Raw genomic sequence first — 23,170 nt, forward strand, 5'->3', positions numbered from 1 at the left:
CTGCGCTGAACACAGCTAGGGAGAGCAGGGAAAGAAGACTTGCTTGGGTTTTTATGGTAATTAGAGACTTGAGGGTCCCCATGAGGCAGGGTCTGTCATGCCGTGATCATGTCATTACTGACACATTATGGATGGAGCCTGGCTTCCTAGTCAGTTTGCCCAAATGTGAACTGGAAGAGAAAAAGGAAGGAGTGAGGTTTAGAGCATGTCATCAGAGAATTGAATCCATAATTAGACTGGCTTTAGGCAAAATGATGCTCATGAGGGTTCCTAGTGGTTTACTATTCGCTGCAATTGGACTTCCTTAAACTGTTAGTCTATTTTTAGTAAAACTTACACCAAAGAGTATAATCGGATTTTTTTTGTTTGCTGTAGTTTTATAGTATGGTTTCATACAGTTGTTTATAGCATTTTTTATAATGCACTTTTAAAAGATTTTTTTTAGGTCAAGAATTATGTTTGCTGTTTCATATCTGGGTTTTTTTTTTTCTTCCTTGTTTGGTTGGGTTTTTGTTTGTGTGTTTGTTTGATACAGGATCTCATTATGTATGTCTGTTTGGTTTGAAACTCACTTTATATACCATTTTGGCCTTGAACTAACAGAGATCCACCTACTTCTGCCTCCCAAGTGCTAGAATTAGGATATCATATTAAAGTTTACTGTCTTCCTTCTCTCCATTCCTTCCCTCTCCTACCTCTCCTCCCTGACCTTTCTCTCTCATGTTTTATTTTCTAACTGGTCAAATCTACAGTTCAGCCCTTCTAGTGACTTTTTGTTTTGGGTACTAGTTTTCCAACCTTACAATTTCTATATGGCTATTTTTCATAATTCTATCTATCTATCTATCTATCTATCTATCTATCTATCTATCTATTCTCTCTCTCTCTCTCTCTCTCTCTCTCTCTCTCTCTCTCTCTCTCTCACTCACTCACTCATTAGTTCTGGGTTCCCAATATGTTATTTTCTATTTTTTCTCTACATTTTTAGAGCATCGGTTGAATATGGGTACAGTGACAAGTGCATATAAACCTAGTAGCCAAAGGAACAGCAGCAAGAAAATGGCTTGAACTCAGAAATTAGTCCCTTTATGCGTCTCCCTTATAGCTTGCTTTTGTGTGTGTGGACCAGGTTGTTTTGAGCCCATGGAGTTCTTCTGTGTTGTGCTCCACTCACACCTTTCAAGCCATCTTCAGGTGCTACCCCCTGAGTGTGACTTTCCTGAGAACCCTACCTGTCCAGCCTGGCACACACACACCCCCATCTATAAACAGGAGAGGAGAGTGGCAAGCAAGCTTCAATTCAGTGCTTCTGAACTTGACCTCCTTATTCAGGCAACCTCGATATGGCCTTAATCAATAATCAATGGTTGGGCTGTTTTCTGTTGTTAAGAGACGACATCACTTCTACTGAAAAATCTTACAATTTTTAAGGACCTAGGTGTCACAGTACTAAATTCAGGACTTCCTCACAAAGAGGGTAACAGTGCCTTCTGCACTGAGCTGCCCAAAGAACTGTGGAACGGAACAATACAAATTAAACTGTTTGCACAATGTGTAACATAGCACTTTACACACATGACTACTGGCATTTGGCTACTGCTGTCAGCTTTCCAATGCCAAATAATAGTGTGTGTCCAGATGAGATGAACTCTTAGGAACTTGCATCGCTCAGAGAACTAACTCTCCCTATGTTCCTATGGAATAATATCTAGCACATTTTAAAATACCCCTCCCAACAAAACAAAACAAGTTTGTCTCCTCTAATCCTCATGGGATTGCTGATCACTCTACTTTTTACAGCTCGTTCTTCCATTAAACTCAAACTTTTCTCTGCCTCTTTCCTCCTTAACCTTCTTGATAAGGCTACCATCTTGTCTGTTCTACGTAACTGCCCATCTCTGTCATACCTGCCAACTCTTCCTTCTAGCTGTTCTTGGAGAGACTGTTGGTGACCTGGTCACAGATCAGTCTCCTTGGTCGTCAACTGTCTGGATCTGAGAGGTCACTACTGACACCAAAGAGGAATAGAAATACCTGGGTGTAACTAGTGGATTCCTCTCTAAAACAAGAGAGACCTTAGAACTTTGTTTTATCCTCCCTGCCCCACCCCTGCTGAAAGACCACCACGAGTTAAAAGTCAAGCACACATACACAAAAAGAAGAGGTTTAATTAACTGATCGCTTTTTTGGCAAAGGTTATATAGAATGTTATTAGGGTGAAAATAAAAGTCTACTTACAGATTTATAAAACTTTGAGCCAAATTAGCTTTTATGAGACCATTAAATCCCATCTCACCCTCACCCATAACAAGGCAGTTCCATCATAGCCTATATAATTGTTTGTTGTTTTAAAATGAGTAAATATCTTGAGGAATGACAAATCAATAGAATCTCCTTCACTCTTTCAGCTCAGACTTCTTGTTTAGGAATATTCTGTTTGCATGTGTCAGTGAACTAGCCATCATTCCCTGCTCTCTGCTTGTATGGGCACATCATACGTCTCTCAAAATAACATTTAAAGTCTTTCCCAATATTGCTTCAGAAGTGTCGACCTTCAAGGAACATTCAATTTTTAAAAATAAAAGCTCATCCTTGCCTTGGTTACATCTCTTCATATGTGGCAAGATTGTGTTTCCCTCTATCCTGACAGAAGTCTCTAACAACATACAATGGCCATTTCTTCTTTGTCCAACTCAGAGGCCGTCATATAAAATAGAGGGGGGGGGGCATGCTTGAGATCACAGTAACAAAGGACTTGAATTCATAATTACATTAAATAACTTTTTGCTTATTCACATTCCACACGGTGGAAATTATCCTTTCCTCCAGATTTTTCACCTACAACTTTGAAAAAGCACAGTTGCAAAGAAGCACTCAGAAGGTGTGTGGTTTTCCTCTTTCGGTGTCAAGCATGAAGTGAACACCATAAAACTCATATTTGGAATCTGGCATTATTTTAATAGGTAAGATTGAGATCACAACTATCTTGCTATAGAACCACCCTACTACAATGTTGGAGAAAATACGCGTCATTACATCACTGGTAAGTCCAAAATCAGCAACAGACAGGGCATCTTCAATAAGTGACAGAGGACCTATATTTCTGATGGTCTAGGCACAGCAAGGAAAGCAGATCTCCCGCTCTTTGGCCAGTGATGTGCTTTTAAGGTTCTTGCGCTGCTGAGAGCTCCCAAGAAGCTAATTGTGGCGAGGCAATCCTCTTGACATGATCCAAATCCAAGTTACATGAGAGACTATGGCACGAGCTCTTGGAAGGTAAGTGAGGCTACCAGCCTACCATGTTTTAACAATATTACATGTCTGTGGCAGGACTAAAACAAGACACTCAGTGTTTCTTAGTACGGAGTGTCATTTTCCTGTCTAGTGTGGCTTAGCTTCTTCCCCCTTTAGTTTTCACTCTTCACTGCCCTCAAAGCTCTGCCTTTCCATCTGTGGGCTTAATCAAATCCGTCCTGGGACTTATTGGCAGTGGATGTGGAAGACCCATAGATTCAGGGAAGGAGCACACAGTACAAATGAAATACACAGATTCTGCTTGCACAAAGTCATCCACTGTGCAATCACCAGTAGTGACTTCTAGAGTTGCTGTTTTGGGAATTCAAGACAGCTTTTGCCTTACAGCGTGGTTCCTAGTTAGATGTCACGTGAGAGTGGGCTAGGCCAAAATAAAACATTTCTTTACTTCCAATGGTTTTTTGACTGTGGCATCTTTAATGGGCAGTGAATGTCTGCCTTCCAAATGACATGTAATTTGACTAGTGACTCTGGGAGGGAAAGACAAAGATGGAATTTGGGGTATTTATAGCTAGAATCTCAGTCTGAAGAAATATTGCTTAGCTAATCCTAAATGTACCAAGACCCACCCACCTTTCTCTTTGGCCCTTACATGAATGCTAAGTGGGCATTTGGGGCCCAGGTGTTTTCAGAGGACAACATCTATAGTCGACATAATGATTACAATGGTCGATAGATCCACTGGGAGTAGGCAGCCTGTTAATATACCCTAGTGCTCTGGTTTCCTAATGGAACTTTTTATAGACCCTCTGAGAGCAAATGAAGAAGAGGCAGTTAAGGCCCTTAACCTCTCCCCTAGCACTACCTAGCAGGTGCAGTCTCTCTCTCTCTCTCTCTCTCTCTCTCTCTCTCTCTCTCTCTCTCTCTCTCTCTCTCTCTCTCTCTCTCTCTCTCTCTCCCCAACAAGTGCCAAGCAAAAAAGCCCCTATACATGTCTAATTCAAAAGGAGTGGGTAGCTCTCTCATCTTAGACTGTTCCTTATTGGCAGGTGTCAGCAAAGGCGGGAGTTTTATCACAAGCTTGTGCATCTCTGAAGCACAGGAATGATGGGAAAGCAATGTCAATCCAGATAAACTAAGCTTAGGAGGAGGCTCTTGTCTTTTCTTATCCCAATGCACAAGGCTCTCAGTTGTCCTCCTGAGAGGCGAAGTAAAGTAGGAGGCCATATTTGTTGTTGTTGTTTTCACTCGCTTGGTTCTTAAAACAGGAGTGGTCAATACTTCAGTCTTAACTTTGGGTTACAGGTAGTTTCAGTAGCTCACAGAGAATTATTTCATTTTTTTTAATGTTTATCCTCTATGCATCTGAATTCTTTTAAATGCCAGGAAAACCTTTTCGCTGATGCAAAGCTCACAGTGTTTTTAGAGAACAACTTGCAAACTCTGAACAGCTTGCTACTGAATTTCACTAGCCCAGACTGGTCCTCAGCCTCAACGCTCCTGAGTCAACCCTCTGTCCTGTTTGTCCTCCAACACATGTCTCCTCACATTCTGGACGTTCTTCACAAGATGGAAGAAGTTTACACCCTTGGTCAAGTGAATTAATTTAGGAACATGGCCTAGGACTGAGATGTCAGGGAAGCAAAGAAAGAGATGGGTTGTGGAAGAGCAAGCTCTGAACAGTTCCGAGTCTAATGCGGCCCTCAGAGCTACCTCTTCCGTTAGTATTCATTATCAAGTGAAATCCTAGCGCCCAGGAGGGCGCATGGAATACAAAGGCAAAGTCAACTACAGCCCTGCCCCTGTGGGTGTTTGGGTCCAGTGGTGAGGACATTTCCGACCATTTGAAGCAGAGTAACAGGAAGTGCCTTCTAGCAGAGGCTGTTTCCGCTGGTGTTTGGAAGCATCCACAGGCACCCATGCACACTCATGCGCGTACACTATGCATAAGCAGCCTCCTGCCAGAAGCAACTGCTGGTTCTCCTGGCCTCTAGGTTTAAGCCAAGTAGGAATCGAGTGGTTTAGGTGTAGCTCTCGGCAAGGCTATGACAGGCTGGACGTGCCCGCTTTGCTTTAATCCAAGTCGATGGATATGCAACGACACTGCTTCACGCGTGTGACCCTTTTCTTCTTAGTGGGTGGCTGTAGCTCAGGACAATTGAGTGTGACCATCATGGTGGTGAACTTCTTGGGTTTGCAAAAGGAGCAAGACTGAAAGGAGCCTTCCTCCTTCCTGATGTGCCGGGGAATGTAGAAGGAGTTGCATTGGCCGTAGCAGAAGCGGTTGATGATGGTGCGGCTGTTGCAGCCCTCCTCGTGGATGGTTTGCTTCAGGGGCTGAGTTTTGCACCAATCACGCTTCAGGTACTTGCGCTCTGTCACGTGCAGGGCCTCTTGGCTGGACTCCAGCACCTCCTCGCCTGGCATGGCGGTGCCCCGCCCTTGACCCCTGCCCCGGGTCCTGGTGCCAGGCTGTGGTGGGGACTGGGTCTGCTCCGAGTCATTATGCTGAGCCTTGTCTGGAGGTGGGATGGCTCCTTGGGACCCTTTCTTTTTCCCTTCAGCAGCCGGCAGTAGGGTCCCCAAGAGGAGAAGCAAAGCTCCCACAGTGTAAGCGGTGCGGTTCATTCTAGACAGGGGGGACACAGAGAGGGGGAAACACAGACGATGAGAAAGTTATTTAATAAAAATTAATAATTGCACCTAACATCTTATATTGTACTCACTACACACTTCAGTTGCACTGACTTCTTACAGGATCACTAGCTATTAAATATGATTATTCTCATTACGCTCTCGGCCATCAAACTGAGTTATTCAACACAGGTCACCCAGTGGATTTGCCAAGCTTTAAACTCAGTCAGGACCTGTCTCTTCATCTCATCAGCTCCCACAAGAATTCCCTACTGGCTCCTGACACAATTGCATGTGACTTTTTCTTAATGTTCACTTAACTGTATTTATTCTTGAATTTGACAACATGAGACTTTTTACTCTTCAGGCATTGGAAAGAGACCAGGCAGCTTGCAACGGAAGAGCAACCTAAGAGGAAGGATGTTGGACAGGAGACTAAAAGGATGTTTGGGATCACTCTTTATGCTATGTCCTCTCCCCCCGCCCCTCCTGCATATTTATATCCCTGAGGAGGGCAAAAGAGTATCTCAAAATCCCTGGAGCTGGAGTTATAGGCAGTTGTTAGTGACCCAATGTGGGTGCTGGAAACTGAACTCAGGTACTCTGGAAAATATAGTGTTTTTAACTGCTGAGCCATCTCTCTAGCTCTCACTTTTCTATTTTTTGGGGGGGAGGGTGTTGAAATATGTCACTCATATATGCACCTATATGTATGTATAGAATTTTTCTGTCTGATTAATTGACCAGGTAGGCCTTTAATTCCTTTGACTTTAATTTTTAAGTTAGTGTACAAAATGAGTTTCATTATGAATTTTAAGATGTATCTGTCACCATGCCTTGTTTATCCTTACCTCCCCTCTACTGTTTTCCTGTGTCCTTCCTTTCCCCAAATAGTTCTTCTTCTGTTTTCATATCACATGTGTATTTTGTATGTAGATAATTATATCTAAAACATGTAAAAAATGTTTGTTTGTTTTTGAAACAGGATCTCACTAAATAGCCATGGCTGTTCTGGACTCACTGTGTAGAACAGGCTGGTCTTGAATTCACAGAGATCTACCTGCCTCTGCCTCCCAAGTGCTGGGATTAAAGTGTGCCACCACCACTCCTGGCCTAAAATATGTAAAAAAAAAAAAAAAAAAACTAATGAATGAATAAAATAAAGGTAGAAAAACAGGCACAACAGAATGAGTACATAAATATTTACATTCATAAGTATCATAAGCATTGATGACAGTGAATTGTGAGCAAGTTTGGACCTTGATATGAATCATATATGGCAAGGGTATTCACCATTTATTAGATAGAGAGAGGGGGGAGGGGCAAAACTTGGAGGGGATAGGGAAAGAAACATAGATGGAGAGACATGAATGGAGTAAAGAAAACAAAAAGAAGCCTCTTCCAGAGACAAGGTCATTCAGAAAGGGCAGAGCCAACAGGAGGAGAAGGTAAGGAGAGGCAGCAGGTTGTCAGGACTCTCCTGGGGCAGTCTCCCTTGACACAGTCATCTGGGGAACTGGTAGACCCTGATTCAGTCAGTCAGTCAGTTTTCCCACCCAGGTCAACACTGTAACACGTGTTGGCATGGGGCACACCAAGAGTTATTAAAACACTGAAGGACTTTCTTTTCAAGGATAACAGTTTCAGATTCATAGCCTTTCTTCCAGTCATGATGGTGCCCTGAGGTCTCCTGTGCCCCATGCTATGGTTTGCTTTGCAAGAACACAGCTGTGAAGCATCCATTTTCTCCCCACTGAATACCAGCATTGCATGTGGCACCCACTAAGTGCATATTAACATAGCCTTATTTCATAGAGCCTTAATCTTCAAGAAACCAGGCAAGTTGGTATCATTATCTAGACCAATTATCTTTAAGAGACAAAAGCAGCATAAGATGTATCTTCTTTAAGGAACAACCTCTGCCAAATGAGGGCCATTCAACCCTAAGGCTAGTGTCAAACCAAGATAATTGGATGTCGCATTAAAAATATTCTTAAATGGCATCATTTTCCAACATTAACTTAATACTTTGGAGCAGGTTCAAGTTTGGGGTTGATAATGTGACATTTAACTCCTGTGCCAACTGTAGGTTCCCTGGCTTTTGTCAGCTTGTGTTACAACATCTCTGTTCCTTAACTCGAGTCATGCTGACCACCACAGCAAATAATTATAATAATAATAATAATAGCTTTGTTTTGTCTTTAAAACACCACTCATGAAAATAGTCCAGTTATAAAATTGTACAGATTTTCTCCAGAGGCCAGGGGTAACTTGACCCATGACCATTCTGTATCCCACCAAATATAATGTGACTCTGAAACATTTTCATAAGTTTCTGATGGCTCCCAATTGAGGGCCAGAAACTAAAATAAAAGGTGAAGAGCTAAAAGAAAACACATTCGCTGCTAATTTCCAAGGAATATTACATAGATCGCCCCTAGACCTAGTTTGAGAATCTTCCTGCACATCTACTAAAGCATAACCTCCAGGCCAGGTCACCCTTTCAGTGTCCACAACCACAAAGGCCAAGCTGAGGCTGATTGTGCACGTGGCAGTTTATGACATAGGGCATTATTATTCTACAAATGTCCATTCACAAAGCTGCAATTAATTTTTTCAGACCAACTCAGGACCCCTTGCTTGTTGAACTTTTCTTTCCTGGCTTATTTGCATCTGTTACTGCACAGATATCTACCCTGAGGGTTGATGAGGGCTAATTCATCATCTGACCCTTTGTGTCTGACACAAAGGAGGTGCTCCTGAACATTTAAGTGGCTGGTTTTATACCACATACATCTGATACAGTTTCTGTCCTTTTCATCACTGGTGTCAAGGTGCCAGCTCCCTGCAGTGCTTTTGCCTCCTGACCTTCAGCAGTGTAGTTTTTTTTTTTTTTTCCTAGCCTAGACAGCTCTGTAACACTTATCTTTCTTTTTCTAGGAAAGCTCCAAGTATTCTCAAGTTCTTATTTGGTCCTATGCAGGATACTATGAGTTTTATTTTAACCCAGTGATAAAGCAATATTTTCACACTTAGTTGACTATGGTTTGGGTTTTAATTTGAGAAAAATTCTGTTCTTATGCAAGAGTGTGTACCTCATAAACCAAAAGAGTCTACATCTGGCTGACTTTTCACTAAAGAAAAGTAAAAGAGAAAAAAGTAAAAATGAAAAGAAAAAGAAAAAATTCAAACTAAGACTTGTTAAAAATTCTTTGTAAAAAAAAGCATGTGTTTTTTTATTTTATCATTTTAAAATGCTTAATCTTTATTGGTTTATTGTGAGGCTTTTAGGTTCTTAAACTTTACCGTGTGTTTCAGAGAAACAAACAAACCATCCAAGAACATCAACAAAGGGAACACGTCACTGCTCTGCCTGAGTAGAATGCGCAGTGCCCTTCTGACGGTCCACTTGAGGAAGAGTATGGGGAGCAGCACAGGCAAGACTGAAGCCACCTCTGCCCATCACCCTGCCCATTCATCAAGGCCCCTACTAGCTAGTGTTGATTACTCAACCAAGGAATTAGGGGGTTTTCCTCTTGAAATTGCAACTATGTTTCCACCAAATGCTTAGTAATTTTTGTGTGTCATTGGCATGTAGCAAATAAAGAAGATGACATTTCCTTGAGGACAATTCTTTCCACATCAACCCCTAGCAGTGTGCTACATGACTCAAAAATCAATCCAAATATTGGTCCAGATTTGGATCCTCACGGCTCCCCACCCATGTCCAATCATTAATTCCATAGTAGTTTCCATTTTGAAAATATCCTATTCACATCATTGCATTCAGATGCATTCCACGAACTCAGAGTGCATCATCACATGCAGTGAGCATCGCCCTTGGTTCTCTTTTACAGATCGTATCGTTCTTCATTCCAACCCCCACGTTAACATGCCCTGAGTGCATTTCTGCTAATATTCTGAGGCCAGCTTTCTCTGCCACTCTTTGCCAGCAAGCTTTATGTCACCCTCGTCTCTTTCTCCTTCTTCCGCTGCTGCCCTCCTCCAATCACTTGTCTCAAAGGACAGACCCTCAAAACAGGTCTTCACTGCTTCCTACTTGTCCCCAATTCCATTGTTGTTCAAGAATGAACACCTACAAGCAAGGAAAGCCATCGTAATCACCTCTGCCCTGGTAATTTTGTCAAAAATGTCACAAAAGCACTAAGAATACTCTTTGGAGTCTGGAGATTTGGAAATCCAAAAAGTATGTATGACTTGTTTCCAATATTCTCGATGTATTTAGAAATCTTTCAACACACTTCTCAACGTGTCTCTTACATTAGCCAAGCAACCTGCTCATTCTGTGAGTTAAATGGAGTTTTGAGTAGGAAGTACAGTGAACTCCAGATGTGTGTACCTGAACTGCGTCATTGTTCCTTCTGAATGACCTTTAGAAAGACAGGCAACAAGAATGACATCAGCTCATTCTCCTGGCATAAAACACAATGGAACTTTCTGCAAATGCTTTATAGGCAGGCCAGATTTTAAAAGAATCCATTTCTTTTTCCCTTGTGCCTTAATATTTAAGGAGAATGAAAGTTAATTTTAGTTAGATCCTTAATTGTAAATTTTAGAATGAACTTTTAGAAATTAACTAGTGAATTCCTTAATAAGAATAAAGGTTGATTTATTTCTCAGACAAGTTACACCAAGGAGATAAGAAAAATTCATGATTGGCACATGTCATAAAATTTATTCCCTGCATGTTGCAGATCTCTGAAGAATAATCTGCCAAATTGGGCTAAGTCAGGCTGGAACCCAACAAACACTACACGAGGCAAGGAGGAGACACCTGGTGGCTAAATATATTCATAGTTCCCTGGATGATTTTTTTAAGTGAAGTTAGTAATTGTATACAATAGTTTGTATCAACAGGAAATGAATTAGAAGGCATAAATATCAAATGCTCACCAAACAGCACTACTGAGTGATGGCCAAGTTATATGTTGCATTTTATAATGGTAAGTACATGTGGGATTCCAGACTAAATTCAGAATCTCCCTCTGGTCTCTTGTGCCCAGCACAACCACTGTTTTTTTGTTTGTTTGTTTGTTTGTTTGTTTGTTTTGTTTTGTTTTGTTTTTTAAAGTACTTATTTTTTTTAGCCCTTACTATGTCAGGCATTATACTAAATACTGTCCAAGTTTTGTCACAATAAAATATGAGGTATACCATAATGTTTTCCTGTTACTAATCAGGAATTCGTCCAAGGTCACATACTTTATAAGGTGGATAGCCCGGGTCCGAGCCCAGTTCTAGCTAATTCTAACATGTCCTCAGTCACTCTGCCAATGGCGTCCAGCACAGTACATTTAACAAGGAACATGTGGCTTTACTTTTTAATGCAGTAAATTCTGAAGAATATTGTAAATCTAATAATTATCTATTTTGTATCTTCATGTTTGCATGCAAAGAAAAAGACTTCTGTCACAAGAATTCCTGTTGGACTTTGCATTTCTATGAACATATGTTAAAACTAAAGAAAATTCTTTGCAGATGGACTGGTGGCACTTGCCTGGTCAGTGCTTCTCAGTTAAGGATGCAGTCACCGCTCCTAACTGCCTTCTTCTTCTCCCCTTTACAGAAAAGGCTTGAGCTCTCCTGCATATCTTTGGCTTTGCATTCTGAAACATACTCCAAAGTTTTGCTGCTAACAAGCAGTTCTTGGGAAGAACTCTAGGACAGTGGGTTTTTTATATTCCATCACTTTGTATACTGAACCATTAAGACCGAGGTCACCAACAGCTTAAATTTAGAAGTCCACAAGGTGGACATTGAGAGATGTGAGGACTTAATGTGTTTCTGTTCTTCCCGGTGTAAGTGCTGGTGTGAAAACCACATTAGCCAACCTGGATTTCCTACAGATTGTGGGTTACCAAAACATTTCATTCAAAGTGAACTTTAAAGAAAATAAGAAAGCTGTGAAATTACAACGTTTACAAAAGACTCTAATTCCTACAATGACCTGGGGGTTAAACACACACACACACACACACACACACACACACACACACACACACACACTCAGAGAAGCCTTAAATAATCGGTAACTTTTAACAAATCCAAGGGTGCAATGTGTCTGATGAGAGTACTAGCAGCACCCACATCTGTAGACTTGGCTGGAAAGGTGGTGAAGGAGGTTCTTGTTTTCTTAAGATCTTTTTCCCTCTTTGCTTTGAAAAGTCTGTACTCCCAAGTCCCCCTGTGCCGCCTGCCTTGTCCCAAAAAGAAAAAAAGGGGGGAGGGCAGCCCTGGGGTGAAAGAAGACTCCTCACCCTGGAATGGGGTTATCTTAACCTCTTCTGTGCTATTTATTTAACTTGTAAGACCAGTCAGAAGGAAACCACCACTCTGGAGTCTCTGGGACAGCTTAAAGCCCTGGTGACCCATTGAACACAATAGATTGTTTTAATCAGTTCCTATCCTGGCACCATCTCAGGGGAACATAAACAGACGTGTGCACCACTTGGGTTTGCTCTTTCCACCAAGAGATCCAATTACCTACTGATGGTCGTCATTCTGCCCTCTAACAGTTAAGAGGAGATTTTTAACCCCTCACTTCTAGGCTATATTTCTCCATCAAAGAGTAGGGGTTTGGATTCGATTGAGGAGGGGAAGATGGCTACAGAGCCTCACCAGCGAGCCAGTTTACGCTCGCGCGGGGAAAGTGCTCAGAGCAAAGTCTGGTCGTCTTGCATCCTTACCAGTCTTGCTCTTGGTTCTCGGTCAAAGGCCCTGGCCATAGAAAAACACTAAACTGAAGAGCTCCAGAGGTGGGAATAGCCAATCCACAGCTGTACAGAGTTGGTTCTTCCCAAACGAGAATTCTGTAGATAACTAGAACCAGGGAGATGACAGGCACATCGGCTTCCCCATCCACTCTAGACTTCCACTACGCGATAGAGAGGGCTCACTGGAATAGGCTAAGAGCAGAGACGATGCGCGCTAGAGTGGAGTCCCTAGCGAGGCGCAGCGAGGCGAGACGGGTGCCTGTGGGGTACGCATCAGCCGACATCCGCGGAAGTGGGAACCAGCCAGTAGTGGCTGCCCGGCGCCTGCACGTCTGCAGTAAGGAGGATGAGAGCGTGGAACCCGGAGAGGCTCAGAACAGAAAGCCAAACGCCTGCCTGAGCATAGTTAGCACGCAACTGTGTAGCGCCTGCCCCGGGAGCACCGCAGGCAGCAAAGCACTCTAGCCCGGATTCTTCGCGGTTGTTGAGCCACGAGGATTCTGTCTCCATCACACCTACCATACCCGCAAACAAACACACGCCACGAATTCTTATGTCCTCAGCAGTTACCACTCACCGCGCTGGGACCACTGCTCCAAGAAACGCCCTAGTCCCAGTCCCGCGCCCAACCCTCCCGGCTGTCTCTGGTTGCAACTTGCAGCGAGGTCAGCTTCTGCTCACATGCTCCATCGCTCAGAACGAGGCAACTGTGCGCTGTCCCGGCAGGCGACACCCGCGGGCTCTGTGCTTTAAGCACCAGGACGGTGTTTGCAAGGCTCTCGAAAGTGGAAACGGGGTGCACACTCTTGACAACTCCTCTCCCTACCTTTCCCTGTAGACCCAGTGCCCCGAGGTCACAGCAACTATCTCCACGACGACAGGAAGGACCAGACTCGATCTTCAAGGCCGACTCCAGGGAACCTCAGGACTATAGTGCGTCAAAGGGCTCCATCGCACTGAGAAAGACTTGGGGTGGTATGGGCCCTAGGGACTGCTTGCCAAGCCTGAGTACCAAGACACACACACACACACACACACACACACACACACACACACACACACACACACACACACACACACACACACGAGTGCTACCGCGCTCACCTGTCAATACCGTGGGTCTTCGGGTCCTTCGCTGTGGACGCGTGACACTGCGTGCGGCCACGGCTCGAGCCACTGGGGCTCGGCGCGGAAGGAAAGTGATGAAGAGTGACGGAACCACGGTCCTCTGGGTCTTCAGGTCCGCGAAGGGCGCGAGTGTCAGGCATCTCCTGGTCTCCGGTTTAAATGCCGGCGGCCAAGCGCCTGGGGGCCCGCGTCTCTCCATTGGTCAGGCGCCGTCGCCGCCACGGGACCCGCTATCCGCCCCCTTTCCCGGTAGTGCCCCCGCCCACTGCACCCCTCCTGCTTCCCTGCGGGGTCCCCTCTCCGCCCGCCTCGCCTCTTTGTCTACTCCCACCCCCCACCCCGCCCGGCTGGGTGGGAGAGGTCACCCCAGGGAACCGCGCCTGGAATGCACAGCAAATCACATTTTCCGCTCCTGTTGGAGAGGGGAGCTCGGGAGGAAATCCCCCGACCCAGGCTCCCAGCCCCTCATTCCTCTCCAGTCCCAGGCCTGGGCTACTCCTCTAGCCGATTGAGCTTCGCCTGCTTGGGACTCCACCTTCAGGAGCACTGTCTGAGCTGGGCAGAGAAACAACTAGCGGATCGCTTCAAGCTAAGTGATTCCTTATCATTGGGGAGAACAGTACTGCTGGACCCTCTAGTCAAGCAATGGAGGAGCCTTAGCAGCGCTGCCCGAGGCCGCCCCCAACTCAGAGGGCGCTGACCCTTGGGCTGGTGTTAACACAAGCATTCTCCCCAAGAGCTGGCAAAAGCCTGTAGCAAACAAGATGCCCTCCTCTCCTTGCCCTCCACCAGCTCCCTCGCCTCAGACGCCCATCTGCTTCAGCTGACTGTATGGACAGAAGAATAAAACTCAAAAATCCTCAATAGTCATGCAACGTTTCCATCTATAAAAGGCCTTAAAGAACGAAAGAACTATCAATAGGCGACAAGGGTTTTTCTGTAGCACATCGGAAATGAATAAATGAGGGGAAAATAATGTTAGCCAAAGGAAATGTCTTCCCAATAGCTTCAGACAAAAAACCCACTTAAGGGAAAACCTGCTGACACATTCTGCAGTCATTACGAACAACTTGATGGGTAGAATGAAACCCAGCAATGGTATAAATATTTTCCCACTGATGAGACAACACATTCATTTCTTCTCTTAGCCTGAAAATCACCTCTTCAAGGAGCCATCGGGTTTGCATGTTGAAGTTGCAGTCCATGCAAGAATCAACCAGTCTGTAGGGTCTGAAGACAACAGCCAGGTCAAATGAAGACTTGGCAAAATATATGTCGAGAGAAATGTGAAGATGCCTGTGTTGCTTACAGTGAAAAGAACCAAAACACCTATGAAACTTTTGTGATAGAAACACTTGGCTAGAAAGAAAATAAAACTAAGCCATGAACCAGCATGCACACTTTTTATCAAGTGTTAGGGGAAACATATTGAACACCTAATAAGTACTGTTATTATATATATATATATATATATATATATAGAGAGAGAGAGAGAGAGAGAGAGAGAGAGAGAGAGAGAAGATGGAAGCTTCTGTTAATAGGGTAACTGAATGTTAAGTTCTATACTTGAAAGCCTTATATTCTCTCTCTCTCTCTCTCTCTCTCTCTCTCTCTCTCTCTCTCTCTCTCTCTCTCTCTCCGCCCCCCCATAGCTCATAGTTGTTTACAGAATAGGAACATTTAGTGGGCTTCAAGATCTATCCTAGTCAATGAGCCTTAAGGAGAGCTATGAGTCAGAAGCCTACAGTGTTCTTATGCAATGAGTGCAGTCCACTGGATCCCACCAACAGGGTGCTTGGAGCCAGTGTGAGAACAATTTCCTCCAGAGAAAAGGGAGTTTATTTTATAAACTCATTAACTCCCTCTCATCTAAAATCAAAGCTTTAATTACACCCCCAGACTCATACAAACTATGCCAACTAAAAATGCAAAGAGGTGAAATTACCCTCCTTAAAATGACAGTTTTTGGAGCACTGATGCTAAGGGCTTTCTCCACACACCATTTCGTCTCCCAGTCATTACATCATTTTTCTTCTTCCTCATCCATCATTCCCTGTCCCCCAAGTATTTTCTAAAATGTAAACTTCATGAGAGCAGCAGGACCTTTTCTATTTTGGTTGCTTTGATTACATGCCATAACATATGATGTTTAACACATACCTGGGATTCGGTGAATCCCTGTGGGCTGAGGAGGTTGGGCGTATTTCCACTAAATAGTACTGTCAGTCGGGCCAAATGCTGGGAATGTCCCCACTGAGAACACAGCAGCAGAGGCCTTAGCTTCTTCAGCTTAGAGGCTAGGATGTTTGTAAGTGTTTATGTAGATAGGCACGTGTTTTACTTTTTATCTGCACTTTCACAGCTCACAGCCAGTTGTCATCAGCCATTATGTAATCTGGATGGATGTAGCAGAGTAGAGATTCTTTAGAACCCTTTAAGCCTAACTGCAAGGAAATTTTGCTTTTAACAAGGGGGCAATGACTCAAGGTCATCAAAGTGGGAGGGAGAATTTAGACAGGACCTCAGAATGTAGGCTGGCCTACCCTTACCCTTGCAGCAATCCTGTTATTTACCTCCCAAGTGCTGGGACTACAGGTATGAGCCACCATGCCTAGGTCCAAGTGAAACTGTCAAATCTGAGGTGCCTGAGCACTAAATGGTAGATTGCACTTCGTGAAGCCACTTTCATAGTACTCGGAGGTAATGTGAGAGGGTACATCCTGATTGGCTACTGGTTTGTAAAGGTCTCTTGTTTTACTCATTCATTTATAGAATGGCTACCCCTAAGGTGCTGACAAGAACTGTTTTCCATGTTTGGGAAAGACCTAAAAAGGCATTCGTAGGAAGATTTTGCTTAGAGACCCTCACTTTTGTCTGTGTGTGTGTGTGTGTGTGTGTGTGTGTGTGTGTGTGTGTGTGTTATTTAGCTTTTTATCAGAAGCTTACTAGGTGTCAAATGTTGGGTTTTAGATTTATGTTCTAACTTAATTTACATAACCTTTTGAATTTTACTGTATTTGTTCTTTCTAAGAAGATCAATAAACAGGCACCCACAGAAGTTTATTATCGAGGACCCAGAGATATATGAGGCAGGAGAAGAGCTCACAGCTGCCTCTGTTTCTTCACTTAGTTTCTATATGGTATACTGTGAATTGGGACATAACATTAACTGGCATGTAAACATCATGACTTCTACAGAAAGCCACTGCTAGTGAATATGACCAAAGAACATCATATTTGTGTGTAAAAATGCCCCAGTCATTGGCCAGTCATGGTACTTCTTCCTGTAACCCTTGCACTTGAGAGGCTGAGGCAGAAAGATAGTCATGAATTTGAAGCTTGCGTGTGCTAGTGAGTTTCAAGCCAAGCTGGACTTCAGAGTGGAACTCTGTCTCAAAACAAAAGTCACAAGGGAACTGCTGGGATTATGCAGTTAATATACGCAACAGAAAAAATTTTAAAGGGACGTCTAATGCAAGGGAATTTAAATAATTCAACAGTCAATATTGTCAGGAAACTGAGTCATGTAAAATATGATCATATTATGAGTAATAAGTGAGTACATAGGATTTTACTTATGAACACATAGTCACTGGGAATTCAGATATGCTCTGTTTTGTTGGGTTTTTTGTTTGTTCCACTGTGACTACAGAAGTCTGTTTTGAAAAATATATTTATTCTTTTTGTTTCATTTTGTTTTTGTTTTTCAAGACAGGGATTCTCTGTGTGGCTTTGACTGTCCTGGACCTGCTTTGTAGACCAGGTTGGCCTCGAACTCACAGAGAGCTGCTTGCCTCTGCTTCCCTGAGTGCTGGGATTACAGGAGTGTGCAATGCTACCTGTCTAATATATTTATTCCTTATTATTTGAAAGTTGCCTACATACAGGTATTGAATTTGGGTCATTTTTACCACTTATAACCATGTTTCATTCCCTTATCCTCCACCCGCTGAAACCTCTATTCTTTTTTGTTTGTTTGTTTGTTTTTAGTTTGGGGGTTTTAAAATTTTATTTATTTTTATTTTATGAACATCACTGTTTTGTCTACATGTATGTCTGTGTGAGGTTGTCAGAACTTGGAATTACAGACAGTTGTGAGCCGCCATGTGGGTGCTGGGAATTGAACCTGGGTTGTCTGGAAAAGCAGTCAAAGCTCTTAACCGCTGAGCCATCTCTCCAGCCTGAAACCTCTATTCTTCAGGGGAAAAAATCATCCTCCTCCTTCCATGCCCTGTGTGCATGTAACCTACTGACTTCACATAAGGTGGCCTAGCTGAGCATGGGCAGGCTGCACACTAGCTATGTGTGGTATATCACTTGCTGCATCACTGAACCATGTGATACCCCTCCCTCAGGACTGCTTTAGGCTAATGGTGACTGAAAGAAGGGGAGGTCACATGAACCATTCTCCCTTCTGTGATAAAATGCTGACAGACTCAGTCTCGTGCAGGTCTTACACATGTAACCATAGTAACAGTGAGTTCATGAATGCATTGGTTGCGTTGTATCCAACTGGTATCATTTTAAGGCAGTCAACCCCAATCTCTAGCTCTTAGTATTCTTTTTTTTTTTTTTTTCATTCACTTATTCTACAGTGTTCCCTGAGCCTTGGCAGGGAGGATTACATAGATGTTCTATTTAAACCCAAGCACTCCACAGTTATTTATTTTTGGTACTTGGCAAACTCAAAAAGTTTCTGTACTAATTATTCATTGGGAAAAAAAAAAGGCTTCTCTGATGAGGGCTGGGAGCTGAACTACTTATGGATATAGAGATAAATATTGAGAAGTCACTTTAATACCATGTCCACTTAGCAAAATAATAGTACATTTTTTTTTCCTCTATGGCCATGACCTCCCTAGCCACAGGGTCTTGGATAATGCTATAATACCAGGTATGCGCTCTTTCTTATGGAGCAGGCCTGAAATCCAATCAGAAAGCTGTTGATTACTCCACTAACTGCCATACCACTGTTGCATCAGTGGAAGCATCCAGCCAGGCTGGTGACTGTAGCTTGAAGAGTTGACATCTAGGTAAGAGTGTTCATGACCTTTTCCTCCAGCAGAGTGCACAGCACCTTCTGACACTATATAAGTTAGTCAGCACTGGGGCAGCTACCAGGTCAGGGCAAGCTCGATTTCTTCATGTTCTTTGACAAAAGTATGTGGTAGCTTAATTGGATGGTTTTGCCATTGAGTACTGGTGGGCTGCCAAAAGCAATAGCAATGGTCTGTGTTGTTTTGAGACCTCTGGGACCAACCTGACCAACAACTCTTACAGAAATAGTCCACACTTGGCACTTGGATGTTTTAATAACTTAAAGTTTCTGGGAGGTGAATTAGCTTCGTGTCTAGGGCACCTCCAGTCAACTTTAAAAAAAAAAAAAAAACAACACTTTATTTATTCCTTAAATTCTTCCTATTTCTTATTCTCCTCCTCCTCCTCTTCCTTTCTTCCCATCTGAGACAGGGTCTCAATATGTAGCCCCATGCTGACCTGGAATTCTGTGGGCCATGCTAGGTTCAAACTCATAGAAATCTGCCTGCCTCTGCCTCTGCCTTCCCTGTGCTGAAATGAATGGTGCACACCACAACACTAGGCCTTTCTGTGCCATATTTTCACAACATATTTTGATCATATCTATCCAATATTATCTCTTCCCAGCTCTCCTTAATGCCCTATCTCCTTCCTAACTTCAGATCCTTCCTCTACTGTGTGTGTGTGTGTGTGTGTGTGTGTGTGTGTGTGTGTGTAAAACTCCACCACTAAGTGCTTCAGTTGCTGTTCCTCATCAGAACAGGACAACTTTGAAGAAAGCTTCTGATTCCAATTGGTCCAGAATTTCAGACTGTCCCACACAGGACTTCAATTAACCCTGGAATTTCTCAACATTTAGAAACTGAACCACAAATGCTATACCTAGCTTGCTTAACTTTTTCTCCCAATTTTATTTGGGCACCTACAAATGTATTATCTGACCCAAATCAGCCAGAAGAAGCTTAAGAGAATGATGCCCCATTTCCCTTAAGGGGAGTTGGATAGGTTTTTGGTTGCTTTCTTGGGCTATGGATGTTTATTTTCACTGGGAGTTGGCTATAAGTTACTATTTGTCTTATTCGGAGAGAAAATGAGGTTGGATTCAGGGATGTCTCTCTTCTCCTTTATCTGTCTTTCTTAGCTTTGGAGATAGGGATTGAAAAGAAAAAAGGGGGAATATATCAATACACAGGTATGATAGGACAAAAAGTAGATTATTGAATCTACTCCTCAACTTAAGGCCTTAATTGTTATTCACAAAGTTATTTTTAATTCATTGGTATAGAATTTTGCATATTGGTACAAAATAAGTTCAATTTTGATACATTAGTATAGAATTCAAATTTAAGATTATTCTTCACACAGATTATATATATACATATATATTTCTACTCTTATATGAGGTACTGTACCCATACAAATCACATACAAATCAAGTGGAATACAAGATTTACCTCCAATACTTTGAAAGTGATATTGCAGGCTATTTAGGATAAGTAAGTTATACAAGTTAATAGTTAATCAAATCATGGTCATGTCAATTACTACTCTATTTATATTACAAGAATACACATCCTAGGTTTAATAGATAGATAGATAGATAGATAGATAGATAGATAGATAGATAGATAGGTAAAATAGTTAGATAAGGTCTTCAAAAACCTCAGAGACCTACAGAATATAGCATTTTAAAATGTTTTTACTATTTTAAAGATTCATTGACAATAAGAAATGTTAAGTGCTAGAAACACCCAGCCTACCTCAAAGAAGATGATGAGCATCAAATGACCTCCTTGTGGAGATGGCTTCAGATGTGGCAAATAAACCACTGAGCAAAATGTCCTCATTTTGGCCACTGACAGAATTCTGCCTAAAAATGGGCAAGCTTGGATGCAGGCAGAATCGATGCCCAAACTCTGCCAAGACAGGCAAAGCAAGTCCTCAATAGTTCCTGCCTCACAAATATGTCTGTCAGATATATTGGGACAGAAAGCTGAAGATGATGCTCCAATGTTATAGAGAGTTTTGGATGACTGTTCAGGCAACAAACTGTCTCTGTCATTTTTTTTTTCCATTTTGGAAGTTGCTAACCTGTACTTCCTGTTTACTCAGATAATTAATTTTATTTCTTCTAAAGTCTCTCATGGGGTTGAATACCAGATAGTTTTGTTTTACAATTAAGCTTAGTTGTTTAGGGGTTAAGATGTTTTTAGGTCTAGATTGATGTTTCAAGTTTATAGAGATGAGGTATGATAGATGTTGATTTTCATTCAGAATTTTAGACTCACCAAGATAGGAAAGATGTTTTCTTCAAGTTTGCCAAATACAAACAGCCAAAACACTATGAATGTAACATTTATATAATTCCTGAGTGTCTTGTGGTTATTCTTGTGGTATATAGTTTATTTTATTTATGTGTAATAATAGAAATGTATCTGTAAAAAAGAAATATAATTTTTAAAATTAAAAAATAAAAGTATTTTTAAAGTTATTTATTTATTTATTTATTTTGTCTGTATGTATTCCACATAGGTATAGATAGATGCCCACAGAGGCCAGAAGAGAACATCGCATCCCTTTGGAGCTGAAGTTACCGGTGATTGTAAGTTACCAAGTGTGGGTGCTGGTATGCAAACTCAGTTCCTCAAGGAGAGTGTCAAGCATTCTTAGCCTCTGAGCCACATTCTTCTCAAGCTCCTTTTATTATATTTTTTGAAAAGCTTTTTTAAAAAAATTATTTATTTTTTAATGTGCATTGATGCTTCGCCTGCATGTATCTGTGTGAGGATGTCAGATCTTGGAATTACAGACAGTTGTGAGCTGCCATGTGGGTGCTGGGAATTGAACCCAGGTCCTCTGGAAGAGCAGCCAATGTCCTATACCACTGAGCCATCTCTCCAACTCCCTTGAAAAGCTTTTAAAACTGTTATGTTTCCTCAGTGTTAGCTATCCCTCCCTTCGCCTCACTTCTGCCCTACCCTCCCATTGCCCACCACACTTTTAACCCTGTCTTTCCATCCCCCATTCTTCCTTCATACTCTCTATAGTCTACTATCCACTGTCCCCTGAGATTTTTCTCCTCCATCTTCTAGTGGCTGCTCTCTAATTTTCTGCCTTCTACAGAATCTGGATTTCTGAAGCTAGGACCCACACATGAGAGAACATTTGTCTTTCTGGTTCCGAGTTAGCACAGGTCTGTTTTAAATTAGGAGATTATAAGTCAGTTCGGTGTTTTGGTGCTTGCTCAAAAGCAACAGAGTAAGAATAAAAATGGAAGAGTAAATCCCAGGCCTGATTTCCTTCTACAGATAAACCTGGACTTAAATGCCATTTTACATTTGGCAAACAAAGGTCAAGGATAAAACATTTTAAATTTTATTTATTATTATTGTGTGTGAGAAAATGTTAAGTGTGTGGGGGCATGTGTGCCCCAGTGCACATGTGGAGGTCGGAGGACAGTCTTGTGGAGTTGAATCTCTCCTTCCATCTCTATGTGAGTTCTTGTGACTTGAACTCATATGTACGGACTTGTGTAGCAAGTACCTTTACCTACTGAACGATCTTGCTGGCCCTAAATTGAAATCTTTTCTACTCCTTTGCTTCCTGGATTAAAAGTTAGATCATCTGGAATATGATTTCTCATCCCTCTTTAAAAAAAAAAAGTAAGCTATGGTCTCCTCACTGCTTACGTCAGAGCAATGCATGTGTGCTTTATATAAACTAACCATTTTTCTATTATTGTTTGCAAAGAGCTTCATAACCATAAAGCATTTGGGACACACTCTCTGGAGAAACATAGCATCTATTGAAAGAACCAGACAAGGGGGAAAAAAACCAATCATCAGAGAAATTCCTTCATATTTACATCCAGAATGCAAGAAAAACCTCAGAAATGAGCATCCAGCCTATTGGCCCTGATGTTGAAAGAACTCCTGGAGGGGCAAGCACTTCCAGCAGGGCGAGGTAATCTTGACTGGAATGTTTGCTTCTATACCCTGTCTTGCTTGTCTACATGACAAGAGAGACAAAATAAAATGGACATGCTTTGAAGTGGGCAGCATGACTTTGTGTCCCCAGACACTGACTTCACATGGTCTCCCATGTGTCTGCCAGGTGCAGTGAGAAAGTCCTGGTGACTCTGATTAGGACATCATCCTGAGCAGCAAGGAGACTGCAGGATTTTGGGCACCCACCCCTGTTTGAGGCAACATTCCTTCATCTCCTTCCTATTAGAGAGAAGTGGCTGGACCACGCAGTGCTCCTAGACTATCAAGTGTGAGTGGTTGTCATGAAGGCACATTGTAATGGACCAAAACCTCGCTGAAGACCAATCCCAGTGATTCATGCAGCAGCTACATTGCTGACCAGAGCAACCTATCATG

General features: G+C 42.4%; 1 protein-coding gene across 1 annotated transcript; it reads right to left on the minus strand.

Annotated features, from left to right (window-relative positions):
• Nucleotides 1-4,248: 4,248 nt before the first annotated feature.
• Nucleotides 4,249-13,848, minus strand: Grem1 (gremlin 1, DAN family BMP antagonist). The gene is made up of 2 exons (XM_051144338.1): nucleotides 13,728-13,848; nucleotides 4,249-5,884 (listed from the first exon to the last, which is right to left on the minus strand). The coding sequence occupies exon 2, from the start codon at nucleotides 5,881-5,883 to the stop codon at nucleotides 5,329-5,331; it is 555 nt and encodes a 184-aa protein (XP_051000295.1). The 5' UTR covers nucleotide 5,884; nucleotides 13,728-13,848; the 3' UTR covers nucleotides 4,249-5,328.
• Between the last annotated feature and the right edge of the window lie 9,322 nt (nucleotides 13,849-23,170).

The sequence above is a fragment of the Acomys russatus genome, chromosome 4 (assembly GCF_903995435.1).
Source record: "Acomys russatus chromosome 4, mAcoRus1.1, whole genome shotgun sequence".
Taxonomy (NCBI): domain Eukaryota; kingdom Metazoa; phylum Chordata; class Mammalia; order Rodentia; family Muridae; genus Acomys; species Acomys russatus.

What these genes read in the sequence shown, in the direction of transcription:
- Grem1 (XM_051144338.1), bottom strand. Translation starts at nt 5,883, where the DNA reads ATGAACCGCACCGCTTACACTGTGGGAGCTTTGCTTCTCCTCTTGGGG.